Here is a 20,829-nt window from a genome sequence, read left to right as displayed (position 1 = left end):
TTTTAATAAAAGATGATTATTGTTTGAGTGTAAGTTCACACTCCAGGTATGCCATATGTGCACAATACATTACAGTGCAGTAAACAGGCAGCTGTAGGATAATGAGTGGATTTGCTCATTTCCAAATAAAGCCAATTTAATTTGGTCGTTTAATAAATGTGAGAAAAGTTATTGCTTTTTAAAGGCAACCCTGTAAAGGTGCATATTGATGTATTGAGAACAGACCAATCAAACGGGTTGAATGGATTAATACTCAGGGAAAATAAACAGAAGCTAGGGATAATTTTGCACTACAACTGAGCAATAGGTGCTTTAAGTATACATCTTTAAGGCTCTTACTGCTGCCCTCCCACTAGAACTGAAAGTGAAAGCTAACACACCAAAGTCTATAAAATCTTTCTAACCTGATTTGGACTATTCCATGCCCTTATTTCAGTCTCTATAAAGCAGCCTGAACGTTTTCGAGCAGCAGTACACCCCACCTCCCAGATCCTCTTCTTCTTCGTCACATATCAGCCCGCCTTTGCGCCTGCCCAAATATAAACTAATGTTTTTGGCAAGGGGACAGTTTGTAATGGGGAGGAGCCTTTGACAGACTGAGTTCAGATCAGGACAGACTGAAGGACAAACAAGCAGGAAGGAGGTGAACATTTAATCGACAACAGGTGCTGTGAAAAAATAGTGGGAAAAAATAAGCACTTTGGATATTGTCTGCTTAAGGAACAGTAAGTTTTGCATGATTCTCTTTCATTTTAAGAGATTGAAAGGTTTCTATAAGTCCTGGTAAACAGCTGAACTAGTAGGCCCTGATCCTGCCTGATATTTTATAGCTTGTCCTTTGATTGCACAGAGCCACATGACAGATTTCTTCTAGAAATTACTTTATATCTGAGAAATATACTGCATGTTAATATGTTTATATGACAGTATGTAAGGTTCTTTTTATTCACTCATAACTTCAATATGGCATTAAAACAAAATAGAATACAAATGAGGTCAGTGTCTCCTATCCTGGTGGTTTCCATAATATTAAATATTGTGCAAATGTCTATAAATCTTTTTTTCTTATTATCTCTCTCCACCTCTACAGATGTCTCTGTCTCCAGCTGCCTTGGCCGCACGTCGGGTGTTTGCTGCTGCGGCACATTCGAGCCATGAGGGTGGAGGTTGTAAGTCCTTGTCATACATACAGTAGTTGTGTTGAACATTAACTGAATGTCTTCAGAGGTGGCAGCCCCCCCCCCCCATGTTCATTTTACAGAGGCAATTTCAAACTTTGTGCTGCCGTCTTAAAAAGCTCTCTCAAAATGAAACTTGTATTATTATTCACACTGTATTACTGATTCAGACTCTGCAGAGACACAGCTGCTATAATTCTTTGTCCATAAAGCCTTTCAGTGATGTTTCTGTTTTCCACAGCGAGGACATGGAAGATACTCTCCTTCGTGTTGGCCATGCCTGGTGTCGGGGTCTGCATGGCAAATGCCTACATGAAGATGCAGGCTCACTCACATGAGCCACCAGAGTTTGTGCAATATCCTCACCTGCGCATCCGCACCAAGGTGAGTCTCAGATGTCTCCACGCACACCTACCTAATCAGAAATCAATGCTGAATAATATTTAAATGTGCAATATTGTATTTTTTCTTAAAGCTACCCGTGTTAAACATTGTTCTGGTTTTCTGTCAGGTTGCAATAAGACTTTATATCTATACAAATGTGCATGTACTGAACAGAGGTTAAAACATTTTAGACTGCACTGAATGCACTCGACTTTTCTCAAAGCTTGTTTTTTTATCTTCCTCTGTCGATAACTTTTTTTTTAAAGTTACAAGGATGCTTGTTTGGCTGAATGTGATGAATTTTGTTGTTTTTGTTGAAGAGAAGCACAGATCATTTTGTAGTGCTATGTGCAATGATAATAAAGGCAATCTTTTCTATTTACTGAAAATCTTTGCAGCTCCTCCATTGCACCTTCTCTGTTCCTTTATTCTTTTTATATTGTTCTTCGTTAGGTTCCTGTCATTAGGAGCACTGCTGTTTTATAGCGTCTTACTATTTTGCTCTATTTCTTCGCCACGTGTTTTGCACCAACAAACCAAGTGCGTGTGTAAATGTACTTGGCAATAGAAACTCATTCTGATTCTGAATCTTTCACACAGATTATAGAATATATATTATATATGTGTTTTTCCTCTCGCTGACTCTGTATTTTTATTCTTTAGAGATTTCCCTGGGGAGATGGAAACCACTCTCTGTTCCACAACCCTCACACCAATGCTCTGCCTGATGGTTTTGAGGGCCACGATCACTAAGACGATCGGTCACATTTCTCCGCTGTTTTCCTGTCTGCAGTGTACTTGGCTTGATTGTACTCACTGAGGGGCCAAGAGGTAGCGCCAACAGAAAGTGCACCAAGACATAAATAAATACGTGTTCAATTATGATGAGTAACTTTTCTTTTGTGTAACTCAGAAGTGTGCCATTTAATCAATCCTCATTGCTTAAATTAAAATGTGTTTTTTGAACCTAATTTCATAGACCTGTTTCTGATCTTTAAAGTGTCACAGCAGAATGCACTGCTCTGTCTTATGGTGTCTTTTTCAGTACACTAAATCTCACTCAGAATTGTTCGAATCCTAAACATGAGAGGTTTATATCGGATTCATTGAAGGCTCAGGAAGTCCATGATTTTACTTGGCAGGAAAAATAAGCTGAAAGGAGAAAGCCTGATAAAGCTAATTCCATTGCGTCATGACTCCTTTGCCATACAAGTACGATTAAAAAAACCTCAATGACTCACGCGGGTGCGCTGGGGGACGTATAAGTTCAGCACCATGGACCACACAGTTGTTTTTGACTCACTCCTACAGAGACCGTTTCCTCGTGTTAATGTTCACTGAAAGATATTCTTAAACAAGCACCATTAACTCACTTGCTTTTAATGGATATAAGAGCAATTCAATCCAGATGTGACTGTCTTTCAGCAGATTTCAGCTGTGTGCTCATTCAAGGGTGATAAAATGTTGGTTTCTGAGAGAACAGTTAATCACCCTTATGTAATTTCAAGAGAAGTGTGAGAGAGAAGGATTACAGCTAAATTGATGTGGATTTTGGTACTTAAACGTATATATTCTGATAGATATCATTTCTATCAAATAAAACCCTTTGAAAAATGTCAAATATAAGAACATTAAATGCTGTGGTGTAGTCGCATTTGCATCCAAAATATGAGACAAGTGAAAATATTTGACTGTTTTTTTAGAGACTTATGGAAAGTAAAAGTTTTGGGGCTCACAAAAATCATCCCCCTTATCATTCATGGCCTCCTGAGTGAGTCATCCTCTGGAGGCCATGAATGAGAAGGGAAGGGTTATACTGAACTCAGCAGGAACTGTTTTACTGTCTGTTGTGTATTTAAAAGTCTTACCGGTAAGTATAAATCATGTTAACTAAAGCCACACAGTCGGGTTCCTGGAGCACGGCCTGTAAACTCACACTGCAACAATAAGAAAACAAGAGCCAAGAAGATGTTCCAACAATATATTCAGAGGCATTAATGGGACAGTTGGACTCTTTCTATACGCGTATATCCGCTTATCCATATGATCTCTATGTACAAAATAAACAACTGGCTCCAAAAACAACTCCTCCAGTACTTCCTGTTAAATGACATTTATCATATGCATTGCAGACATTTGCTCGGTTTACCCAATTAAGAAAAAAAAATTACAATATATATGTCATCGGAAGTTTAGAAAGAAAAAGAAAAAATATTGATAAACCATTTCATGCTGGGGCACGCGACAGTTCATATTAGATAACATCGAAACTAAACAGAAATGTCTGCTTCCAGTTAATGAAAATAAATCACCAGTCCTTTACTGATGACATTTGTACAGCTTGTTTTTGAAGTAACCATGCTGCCGTTGTAATTTTTTTTTAGAGGCTTAGAGCAAGCCCCAAAGTGGACTTTAACATAACCTGTGCACTCTGAATTCACGTCTCCCATCACCCCACTCAGTGTATCCCTCCCTGCTCAGCTCAGAGCTGCTGTGGCCAGACTCAGTAGATCCTTTTTCAGAGTCTCCAAACAGTCGGCCTCTCTGGCAAACCGGGAAAGGCAATCACTGGCAAGTGAAGAGGAAGCGAATGTCTGAGGACAGTCCGCACAGCCCAGCAGTGAAGACAGGCAGGCCTGACCCAGTGCAGGGTAGCTGTACCGCTGTGAAAACCAGTACAACTGTGGGAGGAGGGCAGCCAGGGCCTCGCCTGTACTCGCTGCTGTGGAGGGAAGAGATTTCTGAGCTGCCGGTTTTAAAAGCTGTCTTGAGCTTTTCATCGAGTCCTTTGGTCGTAATCTCGACTCTTCTCGAATGAGTGATTTGTCTGCAACTGATGACCTGACGCTTGACGTGGTAACTGGAGCCACACTTTTCACTGTGTTATGGTCAACAGGTGAACAGGTTTTAAGACTATCTGTCTGATTTGGTGAGCTGTTTGGTTTCTTTGTCTGTCCTGTTAAATTTTCTGTTTCACATCCGGTCAACTCTAACTCGGATGCTCGTCTAGCCAGGTTGGCATCAGCGGACTCGTGGCATTCTTGGTCCGCTGGAGGAGCGGACTTTTCAGTGTTTTCCTTTTTGGGGGCTCGACTAGAAGCCCCGGTGGAACAGGACAGGAGGAGAGACGCACAGAGATCCTCCAACTCACTCTGCAGCTCATTCACCAAAAATCTGCACGCGCCGATCATCATCTCGCCCAAAGATGTTTTCTGGAAAGCTAAGTCTTCAGTCGAGTGATCATCATTCTGTTTCGGGCAGATTCCCAGACCTTCAAAGACTAATTTCTCCAAAACCTGACACCTTCCTTTTCTTCCTTCTTCATCTCCTTCCTTTTGGTTTTCTACGTCCTTCACAAAGCGACATCCGTGCAGGTAATGCAGAACTGGTAGCAGGATACCTACACTGACATCTTTAATGTGGATGGGTTCGTCTGCACTAGCCTGAGCCTCTCCAAAACCACCTTTCAACAGAGCCCTGAAGTATTCAGAGCCGACCCTGCCTGTCCCTTCAGCCCCAGCCACAGCCTCCCTGCTAGCTGGGACCCGAGTCCCGTCGTCCAGCAGCAACAGGAGGTCAAAGTCGGAGTCTCCGTACGGACACATGTTAGTCAGGCGAGGCCTTTTGGAGGGAGGAGGTGAATCTCTGTCTGTCTTAATGTCCAATGGAGATGTATCCAGTCTTAGATGTTTTTTGTAGAGCTCTATTTTACTGCCACTCATCAGGGTGGACAGGCATCCAAACAGGAGGGAGAAGTACAGCGAGTGGTGCCGAGAAGTCATGCCCGAATTCGGAGAGATTAACCACTCAGAGGGCAACTTGCTACAGTCAGCCGGGTGGTCTTCATTTTCGTCATCTTCATGGCAACCAAGTGGCTGTAGAGCCAAGAGCAGCCCCCCGCTGTCCAGGAGAAGTTTCTTCAACAGGGACTTGTTGCTGTTGAGAAAAAGAACATTTAAAGAGCGCAAGTCTTTGAGGACCATCATCTGGATCACCTTTGTACAACACAAATAGAAACAATTCTCTGAACTGCATTTAAAAGAAAATTGTAAAACTGTGACAACAGGAATATAATCAATGGCGCCATGAAGAAAAGGACGAGGGCCATGAACCACTTACAAACATGACATGTATAGAATCTCATGTAACTGAGCTCATAATGATGAAGATGTACCACTCACCTGTTGATTAACGGAAGAGACAGCGCACAGTTCATCTTGTCTGACTCCGAGCCTGACAGCGTCACATGGGCCAGAACCCCGGACCCAAACCCAGACTCACACTGGACTCGCAGATTATTAAGAAGAGTATTACCTACAGAGACAGTGGGTTGAAGAGTTATGGACCCTTGTATATTAATAAAAGCATATTGTGTTTACTTATATTGAACTATTTCTAATTATAGTTGTGTCAAAAAGGGGGAATGTTTTAAGTTATTGAGGTCTGAAATTGTTAATTGGTGCACACTTAAACAGAAAAAAAACAAGTTTAATGATTAAACCAATAATTATCACAACACTACTAGTACTACAGTAATCATTAATTGTGAAATGTCTATACGTTTTTAAAGGCAGTGAGCTCCTGCAGGTTTTCTTTTCACAACTGAAGTTAAACAGAAAAGGTTTGTAGGTCAAATAATAACTCTCTAATTTAAAGAGTTAGTGGTAGAAATGACTACACACCAAGCCCTGTGTCTTACCAAGTTGCTTGACTTTGGCTTTCACTCTGCTCGTCTGCCTTTCCTCGCCCTCTAATCCCCCCTCTCTCTGGCAGAGGTGGTGATGAATCAGTGCGACCGAACCGGTGCGGACCAGCGCTTGCAAACAGTTTGGGTTGCAGCTCAGTCTGCAGAGCATTCTGAGGCACCTGCTGCTTGGGTCCGGGTGCTCGGTGAGGTAGTGCAGCAAGCCGGTCATGACGCCCGAGCTGACCAGAGCGGCGCTCGGATCTGTGGCGTGGGAGAAACGGGACAGCAGCAGCAGGATGGGTGATTCGGGCGTCCAGGGTTCAGGGTGGTAGGGGTGGTGGTAAGCCATTGGGCGGGACACAGAGGGAGGGGTATCTAAGTTGAATTTAGTCAGATTAACTGCTGACTGAGCACATTGCCTCCTCCTGTGAGGAGAGGAGAATTTGGATGGAGACACTGGTGTTTGAGTTGTTTTAGTGGGAGAGGAGATGGTGCAGGAACTGGCATGTGTATGTGGTGTTGATGCACTGGAAGGTTGAGGACTAGAAGGAGCTGGATCGGGGATTTTCAATGTGTTTGGCATTGGCTTGGCTGAAGATGACACCTTTTTAGGAACTGATGAGGCAATAGGGTTGGATGGAGAGTTTTTAAGGGGGGGAAGGGAATATGGGTTCGGGGAGGAGGTTTGAGGTGACGAAGACGCCGGGATCTGCAGACTCCCCCATTCGCCATCGGCACCAGGTGAGTCCAGAAGGTCTCCCTCTGAAGAGATCAAACCCTCAGACATCAACCAGGACCTGAACAGAGAACAATCAGAGTGTAAATGATCAATAGAACATAGTAAAATTAGGATATTTAATCATATTAATAACTTGAAAACTAATTTTCTTACCTGAGACTCAAAAAACTTGATGAACAAAGACTTTGCTCCTTAGAAGCTTCTTCTTTCTTGAAGCCCTCGGGAGGAGGAAAGTCAAAGGAGTCGAAACATGTCGAGGGCAGGAGCTCAGTGGGAGACATGCTGGAGGAGAGGTTAACATCTGTCTTCTCAGCCGTTTGTTCCTCGCCTCTGCTGAGCTCGACTAGTCGTGCAACGAGCAGGGGGACCAGCCCTAACTCTTGCAGCTGCTCCATAGCAGATTCATCAAAAACAAAGTCCACAAAGGCCAGGATTGCTAGCCTGGAAAGGGGGTGACTTTGATGGGCTGCCAAGAAGCCAATTAGCACCTCCAATCCACTGCTCTCCTTCACTTTGGCACGGTTAACCGCCTCCTTGCAGCACAAGCACAGCGCCTTGAAGAAGACTCCTGACTTCAGTGGATCACTTTTGACCTCCTCAGTGAATTTCTTAATGGCTCCCAGAGACCCCACAAGGGGACGCAGGCAGCCTTGGGAGCACAAGTTGGCCAGGGTTTTTAGTGCCAGCTCCTCAAAAGGTTTAACAGGCTCCGCTGTGGCCATGACGCCAAGCTGAGCAAGGACTCCAGAGCGGGACACCTCCCTGGCGCATTCAACACCACAACCCCGGGTCAGCTCGTGGAGGGTCCTTAGCGCCACCCGCCTCAGCCCCTGGGGATATTCCGGAGCGATGAGAGGTGCGAGAGCAGACAAGGTCCCTTGGGTGAGCAGTGACAGGCGGTTAGAGGGGGTATCTGAGAGGTAGAGGAGAGCACGGGCAGCTGACTGAGCGCACTCCAGTTTAGGGCAGGGGTCTTTGGGTGGGGCAGCAGTTGGGGACGATGGGGCAGAAGAATGAGATAAGCAGAGGAGTAGAAGAGGAACACCACCTGTAAAAGAAAACATATTAAAAAAGTTTTAGTCTGGGGAATAATAAAATATATCAACAAAGTAATTTCACAGATGATATCAAAAGTTTCTGAGGCCATACACACTACTGTTAAACCTTCTGCACAATAAATGATAATCTGCTGCTTCTTTAACAGTACAATTCAACCAGCTGTCAGTTAACAGAAAATGATGCTGTGAGACATGCCGGCGTGTCAGACTTACCAGCAGAGTGGATTAACGCAGAGCTCTCTGGATCCATGGCCAAGTTTCCCATAGCGCGGGCTGCTCGATTCTGGACAGTCACCTGTGCCACATTCCTCTTGAGGATCTCCACTGAAAAAAAGTCATTGTTATTCAAAGATTACATGATATTAGCCATGATTATACCTTCTTTTTATAAAGCCCTTTTAGGAATGTATAATGACCACTTACCTACAATACTTATTCCATCCAGTTTACGGACCTAAAGTGGCAGACATTCCACAATGTGAGCGTTTTTAACGTATGGTTTTATAGATGAACGACTTTAAATACTAAATGAATACTTTTTTTCTTACCTCTATACGCGTCTGCAGCTCAGTGCAGCAGTTTGCCAGGATGCTAAGAGCCAAGTCCAGAGTTTTCCTGGAGCACTCTGGGTCTTTGAGCAGGTCCAGAAGGGGCCGTAGACCACTTTGAGTTCTGAATCTTGCAATGCCAGCCTTGTCACCTTTGATGTGCTTGGTCCTTATAGCAACCAGGGCTTTCCACTGAGAGACTGCGGCCCTCTTATCCACATCTTTGCCCCCACCTGAGTCAGACTTTCCATGCCCGTGGGGTTCAGCCCCTGATTTGGGTTTGGAGAGATGAGCCAAGCACCAGGTCAAAGACGACTCTGGTGATGGATTCCCTTCTTTGGAGGTTATTCGGGATTGTTTCCAGTCACCTTGAACAGGTGATGCAGCCATGGTCCTCTGCCTTGCAGGCTACTTGTTCAGTTACTTTAGTTTTCTTCCTCTCAGTTCAGACAGGTATTACACACACACTGTCAAGCATTACTGAACGTACACAGAGAAATGCTCATAAATTAAATCACACGCTCTATCATGTTGAATTATTACTAAACTGCTTGACATGTTTCCCATATGATTTTTCTTTTTTTAAGTTTCCAAAAAATGACATTCTGATGTAGTCAAAAAAAAAAAAAAAAAAGAACTACAGATACCATGGAAGAGGAAAAGTTGTACCACCTGACGCCGCACTCGCCGACGGGAGATGGAGTTCCAACAGCTTCGGTCCACTCCCTCTAAAACAGGCCTACATCGTGCGAAGGCCGAACTAGCGTTATTCTACGTGATGGACGTGCCTTGTTCTCAATATACCGTGTGTTTACACATTGAATGACGAATTTAAGTTCCTTTTGATCCATGTTTTGTTACCACTGGTCGAATAATTTTGTTGAAAATTTTTTGCAATCGTCTGTGTTAGCCGCTAACGCCATCTTTAGCCAAACAACAAAACAGGGGCGAACGAGGGAGGGAGCAGGGAGTTAAGAGGTGGGGCGGTAGACACATCCTGGGACTTGTAGTTTAAATTCGCTGCTTTCGCATACGCGTCCAAAATGTCCTCCTTTAAAAAAAACTACATTTCCAATAACAACGACAAAGGGTAGAATGACGTAAAAAGGTCGCAACGTTTATGGATTGTAGTTTAGCTAGTACACCAGATAACGTAAAGGTCCGTCACTAAACAACCAAATGGACTACACTTCCCATGCTGCCGAGTGACGTTGTTTTAGTCACCGTTTTATTCGACGCGTGTCGCTGCATCGCTGTCTCTGAAAGGTTGTTAAATTCCACGGTAGATACACCGCTTATGGAAAAAATAACAACTTAGACTTAATTTATTTGTCTCGATATAACACAATGGAGGTAATCGAGACTATTGTGATACAAAGCACTGAAGTGGAAGGAAAGGAAACGGTCGTGTCCAGTGTGGACACGGATAAATCCAAAGCAGGTTTGTACACTGAAGTGAAACATGTTGTATCTAGTGACTTCGCATTAAGCGAGGAGGGCATTATTCACACAGTCTGTGTGCGCAGTCTCTGCTGTGAGCATCGTCATGAATTAATTAATTGTTAATAATGAAACTGGTAATGAATAACATTTCAATGACACCAGTGATGTCAAAGATTATCATCTGTAAAAACTTGTAAGAGATTCAGAAGAAAGTCACATTCATGCACATTTGTTTCCCCTCTAGAATTTATATGGACACTGCAGGCAACATGGCACCTTGTCAACACCAGACTTGAAATGGACCAAGTTTTTGACCAGCCAGTGTGCAAGAAAAAGAAACTTTGGGAAATGGTGGCAGAGAAGGTGAACGCAAAGCTGAGAGAGGCAGATGCCACCGATGTGGCTGTGAAGGCCTACGAGTGTGATCTTAAGTGGAGAAACATACTGGCGACGTACAGGAGGAATGCTGAGAGGGCCAAGAGGCTCGGGGCAGCCAGCGTCCACTGGGAGTTCTTCAGTGCCATGCATGAGGTCCTGGATAAGAGCAGGGAGGAGGTTGAAGCCCAACGAAGGGCCAAGCTCAGTGGCACCAGAGTAGCCAGAGCCATAGCTAGCAAGAGGTTCACCCCTATCCTCCCTACACCTCCTGCCACAGCTGCCCCCTGCGCTCCCAGGCCTCCCCAGGACGTCCTACAGCTGTACATGGAGCTGCAGGAGAGGAAGATGAACATGTGGGCCCAACAGAAAGACTTGGAGGAGAGAAAGATAGAGGCCATTAACAATTTGGCACAGGCCATCTCCAGCCTGGCTCAGAAGAGCAGCACCACAGATGGACATTAGGCCAGAAGCGATGGGAAGGGTATCTAAACTTCCATGAGCTCTTACCAAAGACTTTTTTTTTATAATGTTGCACATAGAGAGAAAAATAGAATGTTTGTTATTTACATTTGCTGATTGGTTGTGTTGACACATGTCAAATGTTTCAAAATCATTAGTTCAGAATAAGACCAACAAATCATACATACTCTGGGTGACTCCTGTTTAAACCACCATCAGGTCTTTAAAGTTCATGTTTTCTGTTGACGCTTCATTGGATGAAAAAGTCAGTTATTTTTGTACTGAATTAGTGTACGATAGTTTGCTGTCTAATACAGACACCCTTCCATCACTGTACCACCTTTTTATACAAATATATCAATATCTGTTACATGTTATTGTATCGCAGGCACAAGAATGAAACCGACAAGCTAACCACAATGATGATGGCATGATTGTCATCATCAAGTATCTTCAAAATAAAACCTAACAATGTGTAGTTATAATAATAATAACACATATAGATCGATACTTTATTGATCCCGAGGGAAATTCAAAATATATAATGTTGATACTTAACATTGTTAGTCTTAAGAGCTGTCAGATACATTTTCAAAGAAAAGCTTTCACTTCTTTTTTTTAAAGATTTCTTTTGGGGCTTTTTCATGCCTTTAATGGAGAGATAGGACAGTGGATAGAGTCGTACATCAGGGAGAGAGAGAGAGTGGGGAATGACATGCAGGAAAGAAGCCACAGGTGGGATGTGAACCTGGGCCGCCCGCTTGGAGGACTATAGCCTTCATACATGGGGCGCGCACACTAACCACTGCACCACCAGCGCCCCAAAAAGCTTTCCCTTTTAATGACTTAATCTGCTTTTTTTGAGACACTATACAGTATTAATAACTTTCAATTAAACATTCTGCATTTAATATCCTCTTTGTAAATGTCCCCTCCCCAAAATAAATATTTTGCCATGGACAGACAATTAAAACTTTGTTTTTTTGACTGTCTTATTATCGGTGTTCTACCTGATAAGCTTGGTAACCTGTGCGCCTAAAAACAAAACAAAAAAAAACAGCTTTATTTGCATGAGAAACCAAAGGAAAGTTTTTGCTTTGTGTTTGGTCTCAACGCTCTTTAAAAAGTTCTCCGACTTCCTGTGGTGACAGTGAGGAACTGCGACATTGTTTTTTGTTTTTTTTTTTGCAGTTAGGAGTTTAAAAACAAGTGAAAACAATATTTATGTCCTGTTACAGCTCATTTCAAATATTCTCCAAGATGACACGATTAAGATCAGAACTGTTGATAAATGTGTTAAGATACATTTGTTTTTGGCTTAACGATGCGTTCCAGTCCAATGAGTTATCAAACTAAACAGAATTCATTTTTACGACCTCTTCATTGTTAATGTTCCCGTGTCTCCATTTAGTGCGCCAGAGCGTGTTACAAAATATCACCGTAAATAAACCACGATTTGTTGCTATTATACACAAAGCGTATATTGGCTGTTTCATAAACTTCTATTTGTTTAGAAATATATTACCTATTGATTCGATAAACCATTATCAGTCCAAGAGTCTATTCTGGGATGATCGTAGGTTTACGTTTTATTTCCTAAACTAAAATTTAAAAGCAGGAGTTGAAACTGTTCTGGACACAGGTAAGACATTTGGCTTGATCAACATTTGTCGTTCTTCTGTATTTCCCAGATTTACTTCTGTTCATTTTGATTTTGGTGTTGTGTGCTGACAAACCAAACTACTAGAGATTCTGTTAAAACGATCTTTTATTCTCCAGAACTTTACGCTAACATCCATAAACAGAACATTTTCGACAGATCTTATCACATCATCTGCTTCCAGAGTCAAAGTTCTTGAACAACAATTGTGAGATGGTGTCACGTCTCTGTACACCCTCTTCATCTACCTCCCCCTCCACCTCGCTGGATGCAGCTTCCTCCTTCTCAACATCTCCTTGTACCACCTGTCCAATGTCCAGAAACACGTTATGCAGCACACAGGCAGTCAGCACAACAATTCTGGCTCGATCATAGTTCCCGATATCAAGATATTGGAGCCTTTGAAATCTGGCTTTAAGGTTGGCAACCGCCTGATCCAGTATTTGAAAATGTCCCTCCAGCGTTTTGTTAAAGAGCTCCTCTCTTGGTCCGAGGCTTCCTGAGTATGGAGTCAAAATCTGAGCAGAGAGCGGGTAACCGGCTTGGGCCACGAGGCAGGAACCAGAGGGCATCATTTCAGGATGGTCTTTGAGTTTGTCTCTCAGAGCGCTGCCTCTGTCCACGTCTGACCCTTTGCTGATTCTGCAGTGTAAGAACCGGCCATTGATGTCACATACCAGCTGAAGGTTGAGCCAGGAGTCGGCATACGCCTCGGTTTTCATCCGTTTTACTTTAGGCACAGTGCTGTCCACATCATGTTTCCCCATAGGCAGACGGATAGGGATGCTGGTGTGTCCCAACACTCCCAACACTAGAGGTACTCCTTGCTCCTCCTCCATCTCTTGACTGGAAAGTGGAACAAGGGCCTCTATAGCCTCAGTGCCTGGAGGAAAGAGAAGAAACCCCCCCTTTTAAATACATTAACAACACCGCAATGATCATCCCAACAAATCTTGAACAAACACTGCGGTCAACCCACCGACTGGCCATCTGATGAGCCTCTCTCCCAGCATGTTGATGCGCTCACAGAAAGAAAAGAAGATCCTGTGGATGTTTCCTTTCTCCAGGTGGAAGCGGTGAGAAACAGAGCGGTAGCTGACACGCTCAGAAAGCAGAGTGAGGGACAGCTGGACGGTTTGGGACAGGGATAAACAGGCCCGTCCTGCCATTCGAGTTCTGGATTTGGAGCTCTGAAGCAGGTCCGCAATGTACTGATGAGAAAAAGAATTATGAGAACATTTTGTTAAAAAAAAGGCAACATTAGTAAGTCAGTTGATTGAACTGTGTGTACGGTTAAACTGGTATTAATTACGGTACAAAAATAAAATACAGAGAAGGACTGGACAATGTCTACTGATGTACTTTATGTGGATATTTGATCATTGTAAGTACATCATATATGTAAATGTGTATCAATAGGTTGAATACTGTAAGTACTTAAGTGAATATTTTAAAAAAAAGAAGATAACAACACTTGTTTTTTTGTGCATTGCAGGTGAGTAATATTATGATCTTGCCTCCTTGCTTGGCTTGATTTGTGCAGCTATTTTAAGATCAACAGTCTCAGGATTTGAAGCAGAAAGTTTGGTACCTGGACTGCAGAGTGGTCTGATGTGTGCAGATCTTCCGGGGTCTCGTCTTTTTCTTGAAAATTGGATGCTGTCGTCTGCAAAACTTGGGGCTGTACATCAGCCTGACTCGGAAGTAACTGGACGTATAAGTTGGGAGGAGGTTGAGTTTTCAGTTTTGCTATCAGATCAGCCTCCAAGATCTCCTCCACAGCCTGATCCAGCCGCTGCTCCAGCTCGCCCGGGGAAAGAGGCTGCCACTCGCGCTCCACCATGTCCAACACGGCTCTACCTGCAGATAACACACACTCACTAATATCCATTTCCATGCGTTTAGTTCATCTATAACCGCTAAGACTGTTTCAAAAAAAGAAGTGCATTATTTATGCACTCAAAAAGTTCATCAAACAGCTGCTGCTTAGCCAGGCAGCCGTTACCAATGCTAGTAAAATGCTACAAAACAATCCGGCTGCAAGCCTGCTAACTAATGTACGATGCGTTCAAGTACTGTTGGAAAGTTCGGAACAACTAATATAATTTGCTCATTAGTTACGTTTGTTTTGTCGCGTTTTCTGTTTGCCAATTAATCAGGGAGAGGTCCAAACTTCTGGACTCCCAAATAGGATTTTTTTTTCCTCCTGAATAGTTTATTCATTTATAGTTTGGCATGCAAAATTATGGAAGTCCATTTCCGCCAGTAAAAAAAGAAAAGAAAATAATAAAGCCTCATAATTTCATTATTTTGACTTATCTCATTATTATGACTTAATATCTCATTATTATGACTTAATATCTCATAATTTTGACTTTATCTCATTATTTTGACTTTTTTATATCATTATTTTGACTTTTTATCTCATAATTTTTACTTACTTTTTATCTCATTATGATTTTATTATTTTCATTTTTATTTTTTTAACTGGCAGAAATGGGCTTCCATACAAAATTGACAATACTCGCTTTTTCAAAATTCCAAAATGTGATCTGGTTTATTTTGAAGTGCATTAATCAAATTTCATTTTATTAACCAGACAGTTCATTAATTGAATAAATAATTTGTTGAATAAACTGATGCAGTTTTGTAACCAATATAATATATACTTACACAGATCTGTACGTCTACGGTTATCTTTTACATTAGTTAACAAAACAGGAAGCTTGCAAAACAAATCGTTCTGGTACCTACTTACTAAATATCTCGAAACACCTCAGAGGGAGGATAGTTTAGCATAAGCCATACGTGACTGGTTGCCAGCGTTTATTTTATATCAGACCTTCCTGAAATACCACATGGTCACTGCAACTCCCCATATCAGCAAAATCTTTTTTTTTTTTTAAATAGTTTTCATCCAACAGTTCCTGTACATATTAGAGTGTACTGTTCTGTTAACATGTTTAGAATTGACAACAACGGCATACAAAACACCACAGTGCAAAAGGGTGAAAAACAGTTGTTTTAATGTTAAATCAGTTACAAGTGCAACTTTGATCATGTCCCACTGTTTAACAGCCTCAATTTTTAAATGCGTTTGTCAACTATTTTTTCAACACCCCAGGTCAGAAAATAGTTTCCTGTCATAACTAATGGGGGATTGTTGTTTTTTTTAATCGTAGTTTTCTGGATAGTGAGAACCAGTGTTATACAATTTGATATTTGGATGTGGAGAGGAGTTTACCACTAATTCACCTTTTATATTAGGGAAACATTGTGCATTAAGGTATTCATGGTGTATAATACAACACAGTTGCAGCATGAACTAAACCTAGCAGAGCAATGATTGATGAATTATGAAGAGTCGAATGTGCAGCCCACCACTCACACGCACAGTATAAACTACTTGTTTTAACTTAAAGCGGTTTAGGTTTACTACGCATCAACATCTCCAAGATGTAATGGGCTACAATCAAACACTGGAGAGGAAGGTTGGTTAGTCTCCACCTTTTGTTAATAAGGTAAAAAATAATGAAAACAAATCAATAATCATTATCAATTCATTTTTGATTGCTGCTTTGCCTGTGGATCATTTCATTTTCAACACCAGGTCCACACCAGTGTTACAGTGTTGTAGATACCCACAACTGAGCGCATTCAGTCTCAGTAACCTCTGTGAGCAGCTACAGTATGAAAACTACAACTACTGATACGTAAAATACCAAGAAATGTTCATCTTAATGCCAGATCTTCTGCCAAATGAGTGAATCTATTTTGTTTTCAGATTCATGATGTCCAAAAGTTTCTTGAAATACAGATAGTAACTCAGAAATTCACAAACTCCTAGCTATTGTCGCAACACATATTCAGGCCAAAGACCAAAAACATGTTAAATCCTAGTAATAGTTTAATAAAGTAACACACAAACATAAAAGCCTAAAAATGTCACACCTTATCAACTCCCACATTTAAGCCAGCAAAATAAAAAACACAAGTAAGGCAGCAGAACCTTACCCCCCAAAAAGACTAGAATTAATTAAATACGAGGTACAATTCTTTACGTTCAGCCTTAACCAATCCCATGGATGACTGACAGTGTCGTGACAAGTCCGTCAGGTATCTCTGAAGGGTCTTGTGTGAAATTATCAATTTATCTAGCATGCGTTCACCGATATCAGGACAAATGAATCACTTTGAAGCGCCCACCCTCAAATTAACCACAAGGGGAATCCGTGTTTGAAAATGTTTATGCCCAGCTGAAGGTCTGTTGTCGGCAGGGTAAAACTCTCACGCTGAGGCATCTCCTCCCAAAAATCAACCCCTCCCTCCCCCCGTGCATCCTCCCTCTGGACCCCCTTTGCGTCGCTATCGTTTCTCTGCACCCTCCCTCACTGAACAGCCTGCTCGTTGGCTGTGCTGCCCGAGTCCTGGGGCTTCATGACGTCAGGGAGCTCTGGGGGAGTGGAGAAAGACTCAATCCTCAGCTGCTCAAATGAATCATCTGAGACGACAGAGAGAGAGAGACACAACAAGAAGAAAATAAAGAGAGAGAGAGAGAAAGAGGATTAATAATCCAAAGGAATGCACATCACAGCAGAAAATCAGAGCTACTCAAGATCACAATTACGGATCGACTAAAACCTAGACCACAAATGGGCTGATATGAGGTTGATTACAGAGTGAGGTGCTTACCACCCAGACGAAAAGCTAAGCCCACCGTGGCTGGGGCCTGTGGTCGAGCTGTTTGATTTGTGAAGCCACAATTTCCAAGACTTTGTCCGTCGTTAAGCATCACGTCATCCTAGTTGAGATATTAGAAAAAAAAAAGATAAAAGCAGTGCAGAGCCAGCTGTTCATTCACTACAGTTTTGTTCCACACTGTGAATATTAACAACGTTCAGACACCATGTTCAACGTTTCAGAAGGGAATGAGGAGACACAGTTTGTTACAGTGTCAGGCAAAGCTTGATGTTAAGCATCCACCCTCACTTCTGTGTAAATTTAAGGCTGCAGTTAAAAATAAGTTACATTTTTAATGCTCTGCCAGTGATGCCACAATGGATCAATCCCTCTATGACAGGATATCAGAGTTTATGATACAACATCGATAAACATTTGTTTTTAAGATGTAGAAATATACCGGTAGATAATATAAGAAATGTGTTAAGGCTGAAAAAATAAGATAGTTTGAATGTTTTTGATTAATGCAGTAAAGTAAATCATAAATTCTACCACAGTCATCTTCTATTATTATATTTATATTATTGATTAATCCACTAAATAATGCTGTGGGATCATTTTAATGATAAAACAAAATCTATACTAATACAGAGCTGTTAATGGACTAAATGTTGCAACTGGTATACCTTATTCCAAGAAGCAGTCAAGTTAATACCGTCATGTTTTCCTGTTGACTGTCTTCTCAATCACCAAGTGGTAAATCATGAATTTGTTTTTTATAGATAATAAAACACAGCTTAGCTGAATGTGACAAGCAGCAACAATAAAACAAAAGCTGCAAGTTTCTGTACATGTTTCATTCCCCCCTTATTACACTAATATACTTGATGATAAATAACTTCCATTGCTCACAGTTATTTCTATCAAAAGAAAAAATGTAATGTTTGAAGTTAGTTTACCTTATAAAGCCTCTGATCTTCTGGTGGCCTCTTTAAAATACCTTCCACAATGCGTTTCAGTTCATAGACTGTGGTAGACTCTTTGGCATCTGTAAAGATGGTCGTCTTATGACGTCTGATCATTAGAAACACATCCTGCGTGAGATCATTGGACAGAGGAAAGAGAACGGAGATCACATACTGTAGTCTGACAGAAACGTTTTCTACCCAAAAAGTTAGTCATTCGATCAACGCTGAATTCTCATGAACAACTTCTGTTTAATTCACGATGTGGTATTTTAAATCATACTCCAAAACGTCAACACTTGGAGAGAAAAAAAACTACTGAAAAACTTGAATTTTGTTAAATATGTGAGTTGATTTCAAAGACACAGAGGAATACAGTTCATTATGGTTGGGAAAAAAATTAACCACAATCTACCTGTACTAGTCTTTTTTTTTTAAATCTTCCAGCAAGTTTTTAACCTTTGTGGTGTTGGTCTTTGCTTTTCTGTTATGTTAAACGTAAACAATACACTCATAACTGAGCCACTGCCTAAGCAAAGGCACAAGGTGCATTTTATATCATAACTCGTGATAATGCAGAATATAGTATATGGAAGTAGAGTTCACTTAAATGCATTACACCCCACAGTACATGGCTATTCTATCAAAACATTTGTTTCAGATTATACCTATTACCTATAACCCCTGCAGGCAACTAAATTAAAACTAAATGAGGTCTTAAATTGATCCATCAAAAGGCTGTTAACACATTACCACCTGAAATAAAATGAATCTCTTTTTACAAAACAGGTGAAATGCTCAAAGCAAGCCAGAGCTGTACCCACTTATAAATAGTATCTTCAAACTTTATTTTAAACTGGTTTACAGCATTCGCATTGGTGTACATGTATTTTAATGCATCCTCATATTATGGGGTTTTAATGTTGTACACTTTAATCTGTTTGTTTACACGAGTTGCACATGAGCAATATCTAAATACTCTTCATGCAGCACATCAGTTTCATGCTTTGCTTTGAAATTATGTTAAATTGGCATTGTCCCTATTTAAAATAAATAAATTCAATTGAGCACCAACACAAGTAGGCAGGGGTTCAGCAGTGTGTGTTAGTAGCCTTGTGTAAACTGACAGCTCCAGCAGGTCGAGGATAAGTTAGTTAAGATGTATAATAAATAAACTCCATAACGTCACAGTGATCTCTGCAGCAGAGTTTAAAGAGCCACGGTGCTGCAGCTGCTCTGTAGCATCATGATTAGCTAGCCTAGCCTGTCATGATATCTGCTACTAAGAGAACAGCTCGCTTCTTTTGGTTGCAAATCAGAATTAACATTATATTATTAATTGTGCTTGAATGACGACGTTAACCTGTCACCACCATCCACGCTGTGTTTGTTAATTCTGTTTTTTGTTTTTTTTAGACGAGCAGCATTCTAACAACTTTAGCCACTTAGCTTCTCCGCGCTTCGCCAGACATTTCATCAAAAGAAAAGTTTGTTGGCTGGACAAAAGAACGACTTTATTTTCCTTGGACTCTTCTCTTGCGACACTTCCAACACCGGTGTTTAGAAATAAAACGCGGTGTGAAGCTATCTTCAGCCGCACTGTTGACGTTAACGAGCTAATCCTCGATAGCATTGGGGTTAGCTAAACAAAAGGCATTCTCGTTTTTTTTGTTTTTTTTCCGCTTTTTTTTTTGAGCCGAGCTACTGACCGTAAACATTGTTTTTGGTTTCGTGTTAACAGAAAGACTGTGTAGCAAACTAAATCAATATGCGGTCAGTCAACAGGACGTTACAAACTGAGTCTGTGTGTGTTTTTCCTCACTCACCATTTCTTGCGGTTGGTCGCACTCTGAATTGAAAAAAAAAAAAAAAAAAAAAAAAAAACGCCTCCTGCTGCACAGCGACAAACTGTGACGTCACATCAGCCGCGCCTGCAACTCCGACACCGTCCGTTAGGTGGCGGTAGTGGGACCCGTCTTATATTTATAGAGAATTTTTAACCAGATCTTTCCTTATTTTTCTTGGTATGATTTATTTATTTTTGTCAAGTTCTGTATGTTATTTTTAGTTTTTTCTTTATTTTTTTCTCTTTCTCGTCCAAGTATTTTGTTAGTTTGGGGTGTGTTACTGCATCCTATATACCAACATAACTCTTAAATGCAACTCGGCTTCCTTTAGAGTTCGCAGGAAGGACTGCCCTTATCTGTACATATGTGTTCATTGTTGACCTTGACCTTTTATTATTCAGAATGTGACTTCTAGGTGCAGCTGTGGTTGTTTGTCGTCTGGGTTAGGCTTGTCTCATGTTTGGATGTTTTGCGACATGTATGAGTGTTTTTGTTAAGGGTGGGTGGGGGGAAGAAAAGAAAAATATTTCCCTGTACAGTAAAAGCTATTTTCTGTTATTATCAATAAAAAGACCTTTGAAAGAACTGTTTGCTAAAATGTGTTTTGCTTAACTTGTTAATACATGAGAATAGAGATCATTACCTCTCAGATTAAAAAGGTATTTATCACACCTGCATGTCGCTTGCTCTGATATAAATTTCCTTGATCCAATAGATTTCTTTCAGATTTTTTTTTTAGATTTCTTTATTTAAAAGGGACAACGCACATTAATTAACAAGAGCAACAAAGTCACACATGTAAT

The 20,829-nt window shown here is 41.2% G+C and overlaps 5 protein-coding genes across 7 annotated transcripts; 2 read left to right on the top strand and 3 right to left on the bottom strand.

Annotated features, from left to right (window-relative positions):
* Positions 1-565: 565 nt before the first annotated feature.
* Positions 566-2,533, top strand: cox6a2 (cytochrome c oxidase subunit 6A2). Of its 2 annotated transcripts, none has more exons than XM_020645717.2 (4): positions 566-725; positions 1,091-1,166; positions 1,420-1,562; positions 2,226-2,533. In XM_020645717.2, exons 2-4 carry the CDS (start codon positions 1,091-1,093, stop codon positions 2,313-2,315), a joined length of 309 nt encoding a protein of 102 aa, XP_020501373.1. In that variant the 5' UTR covers positions 566-725; the 3' UTR covers positions 2,316-2,533. The 2 variants fall into 2 exon arrangements, with proteins under 2 accessions (XP_020501373.1, XP_020501371.1); XM_020645715.3 differs by having other exon boundaries at positions 1,091-1,169.
* A 996-nt stretch (positions 2,534-3,529) lies between these two features.
* On the bottom strand, positions 3,530-9,519 carry armc5 (armadillo repeat containing 5). Its single transcript, XM_020645714.3, has 7 exons — positions 8,595-9,519; positions 8,470-8,500; positions 8,260-8,370; positions 7,142-8,036; positions 6,262-7,046; positions 5,744-5,876; positions 3,530-5,498 (listed from the first exon to the last, which is right to left on the bottom strand). The coding sequence occupies exons 1-7, from the start codon at positions 8,982-8,984 to the stop codon at positions 4,040-4,042; spliced, it is 3,804 nt and encodes a 1,267-aa protein (XP_020501370.2). The 5' UTR covers positions 8,985-9,519; the 3' UTR covers positions 3,530-4,039.
* A 185-nt stretch (positions 9,520-9,704) lies between these two features.
* On the top strand, positions 9,705-11,850 carry si:dkey-66i24.7 (uncharacterized). The gene is made up of 2 exons (XM_020645739.3): positions 9,705-10,035; positions 10,282-11,850. Exons 1-2 carry the CDS (start codon positions 9,942-9,944, stop codon positions 10,875-10,877), a joined length of 690 nt encoding a protein of 229 aa, XP_020501395.1. The 5' UTR covers positions 9,705-9,941; the 3' UTR covers positions 10,878-11,850.
* Positions 11,851-12,624: 774 nt separating this feature from the next.
* Positions 12,625-14,857, bottom strand: LOC109992949 (putative nuclease HARBI1). Its single transcript, XM_020645736.3, has 3 exons — positions 14,126-14,857; positions 13,514-13,745; positions 12,625-13,417 (listed from the first exon to the last, which is right to left on the bottom strand). The coding sequence occupies exons 1-3, from the start codon at positions 14,429-14,431 to the stop codon at positions 12,705-12,707; spliced, it is 1,251 nt and encodes a 416-aa protein (XP_020501392.2). The 5' UTR covers positions 14,432-14,857; the 3' UTR covers positions 12,625-12,704.
* A 686-nt stretch (positions 14,858-15,543) lies between these two features.
* Positions 15,544-20,075, bottom strand: elob (elongin B). 2 transcript variants are annotated; one of them, XM_020645746.3, is made up of 4 exons: positions 20,006-20,075; positions 18,174-18,308; positions 17,227-17,335; positions 15,544-17,035 (listed from the first exon to the last, which is right to left on the bottom strand). In XM_020645746.3, the coding sequence occupies exons 1-4, from the start codon at positions 20,006-20,008 to the stop codon at positions 16,923-16,925; spliced, it is 360 nt and encodes a 119-aa protein (XP_020501402.1). In that variant the 5' UTR covers positions 20,009-20,075; the 3' UTR covers positions 15,544-16,922. The 2 variants fall into 2 exon arrangements, with proteins under 2 accessions (XP_020501402.1, XP_020501401.1); XM_020645745.3 differs by lacking the exon at positions 20,006-20,075 and adding an exon at positions 19,889-19,999.
* Positions 20,076-20,829: the final 754 nt, after the last annotated feature.

Source organism: Labrus bergylta, chromosome 16, assembly GCF_963930695.1.
Source record: "Labrus bergylta chromosome 16, fLabBer1.1, whole genome shotgun sequence".
Classification (NCBI taxonomy): Eukaryota; Metazoa; Chordata; class Actinopteri; order Labriformes; family Labridae; genus Labrus; species Labrus bergylta.
This window is presented reverse-complemented; position numbering and strand designations above follow the sequence as displayed.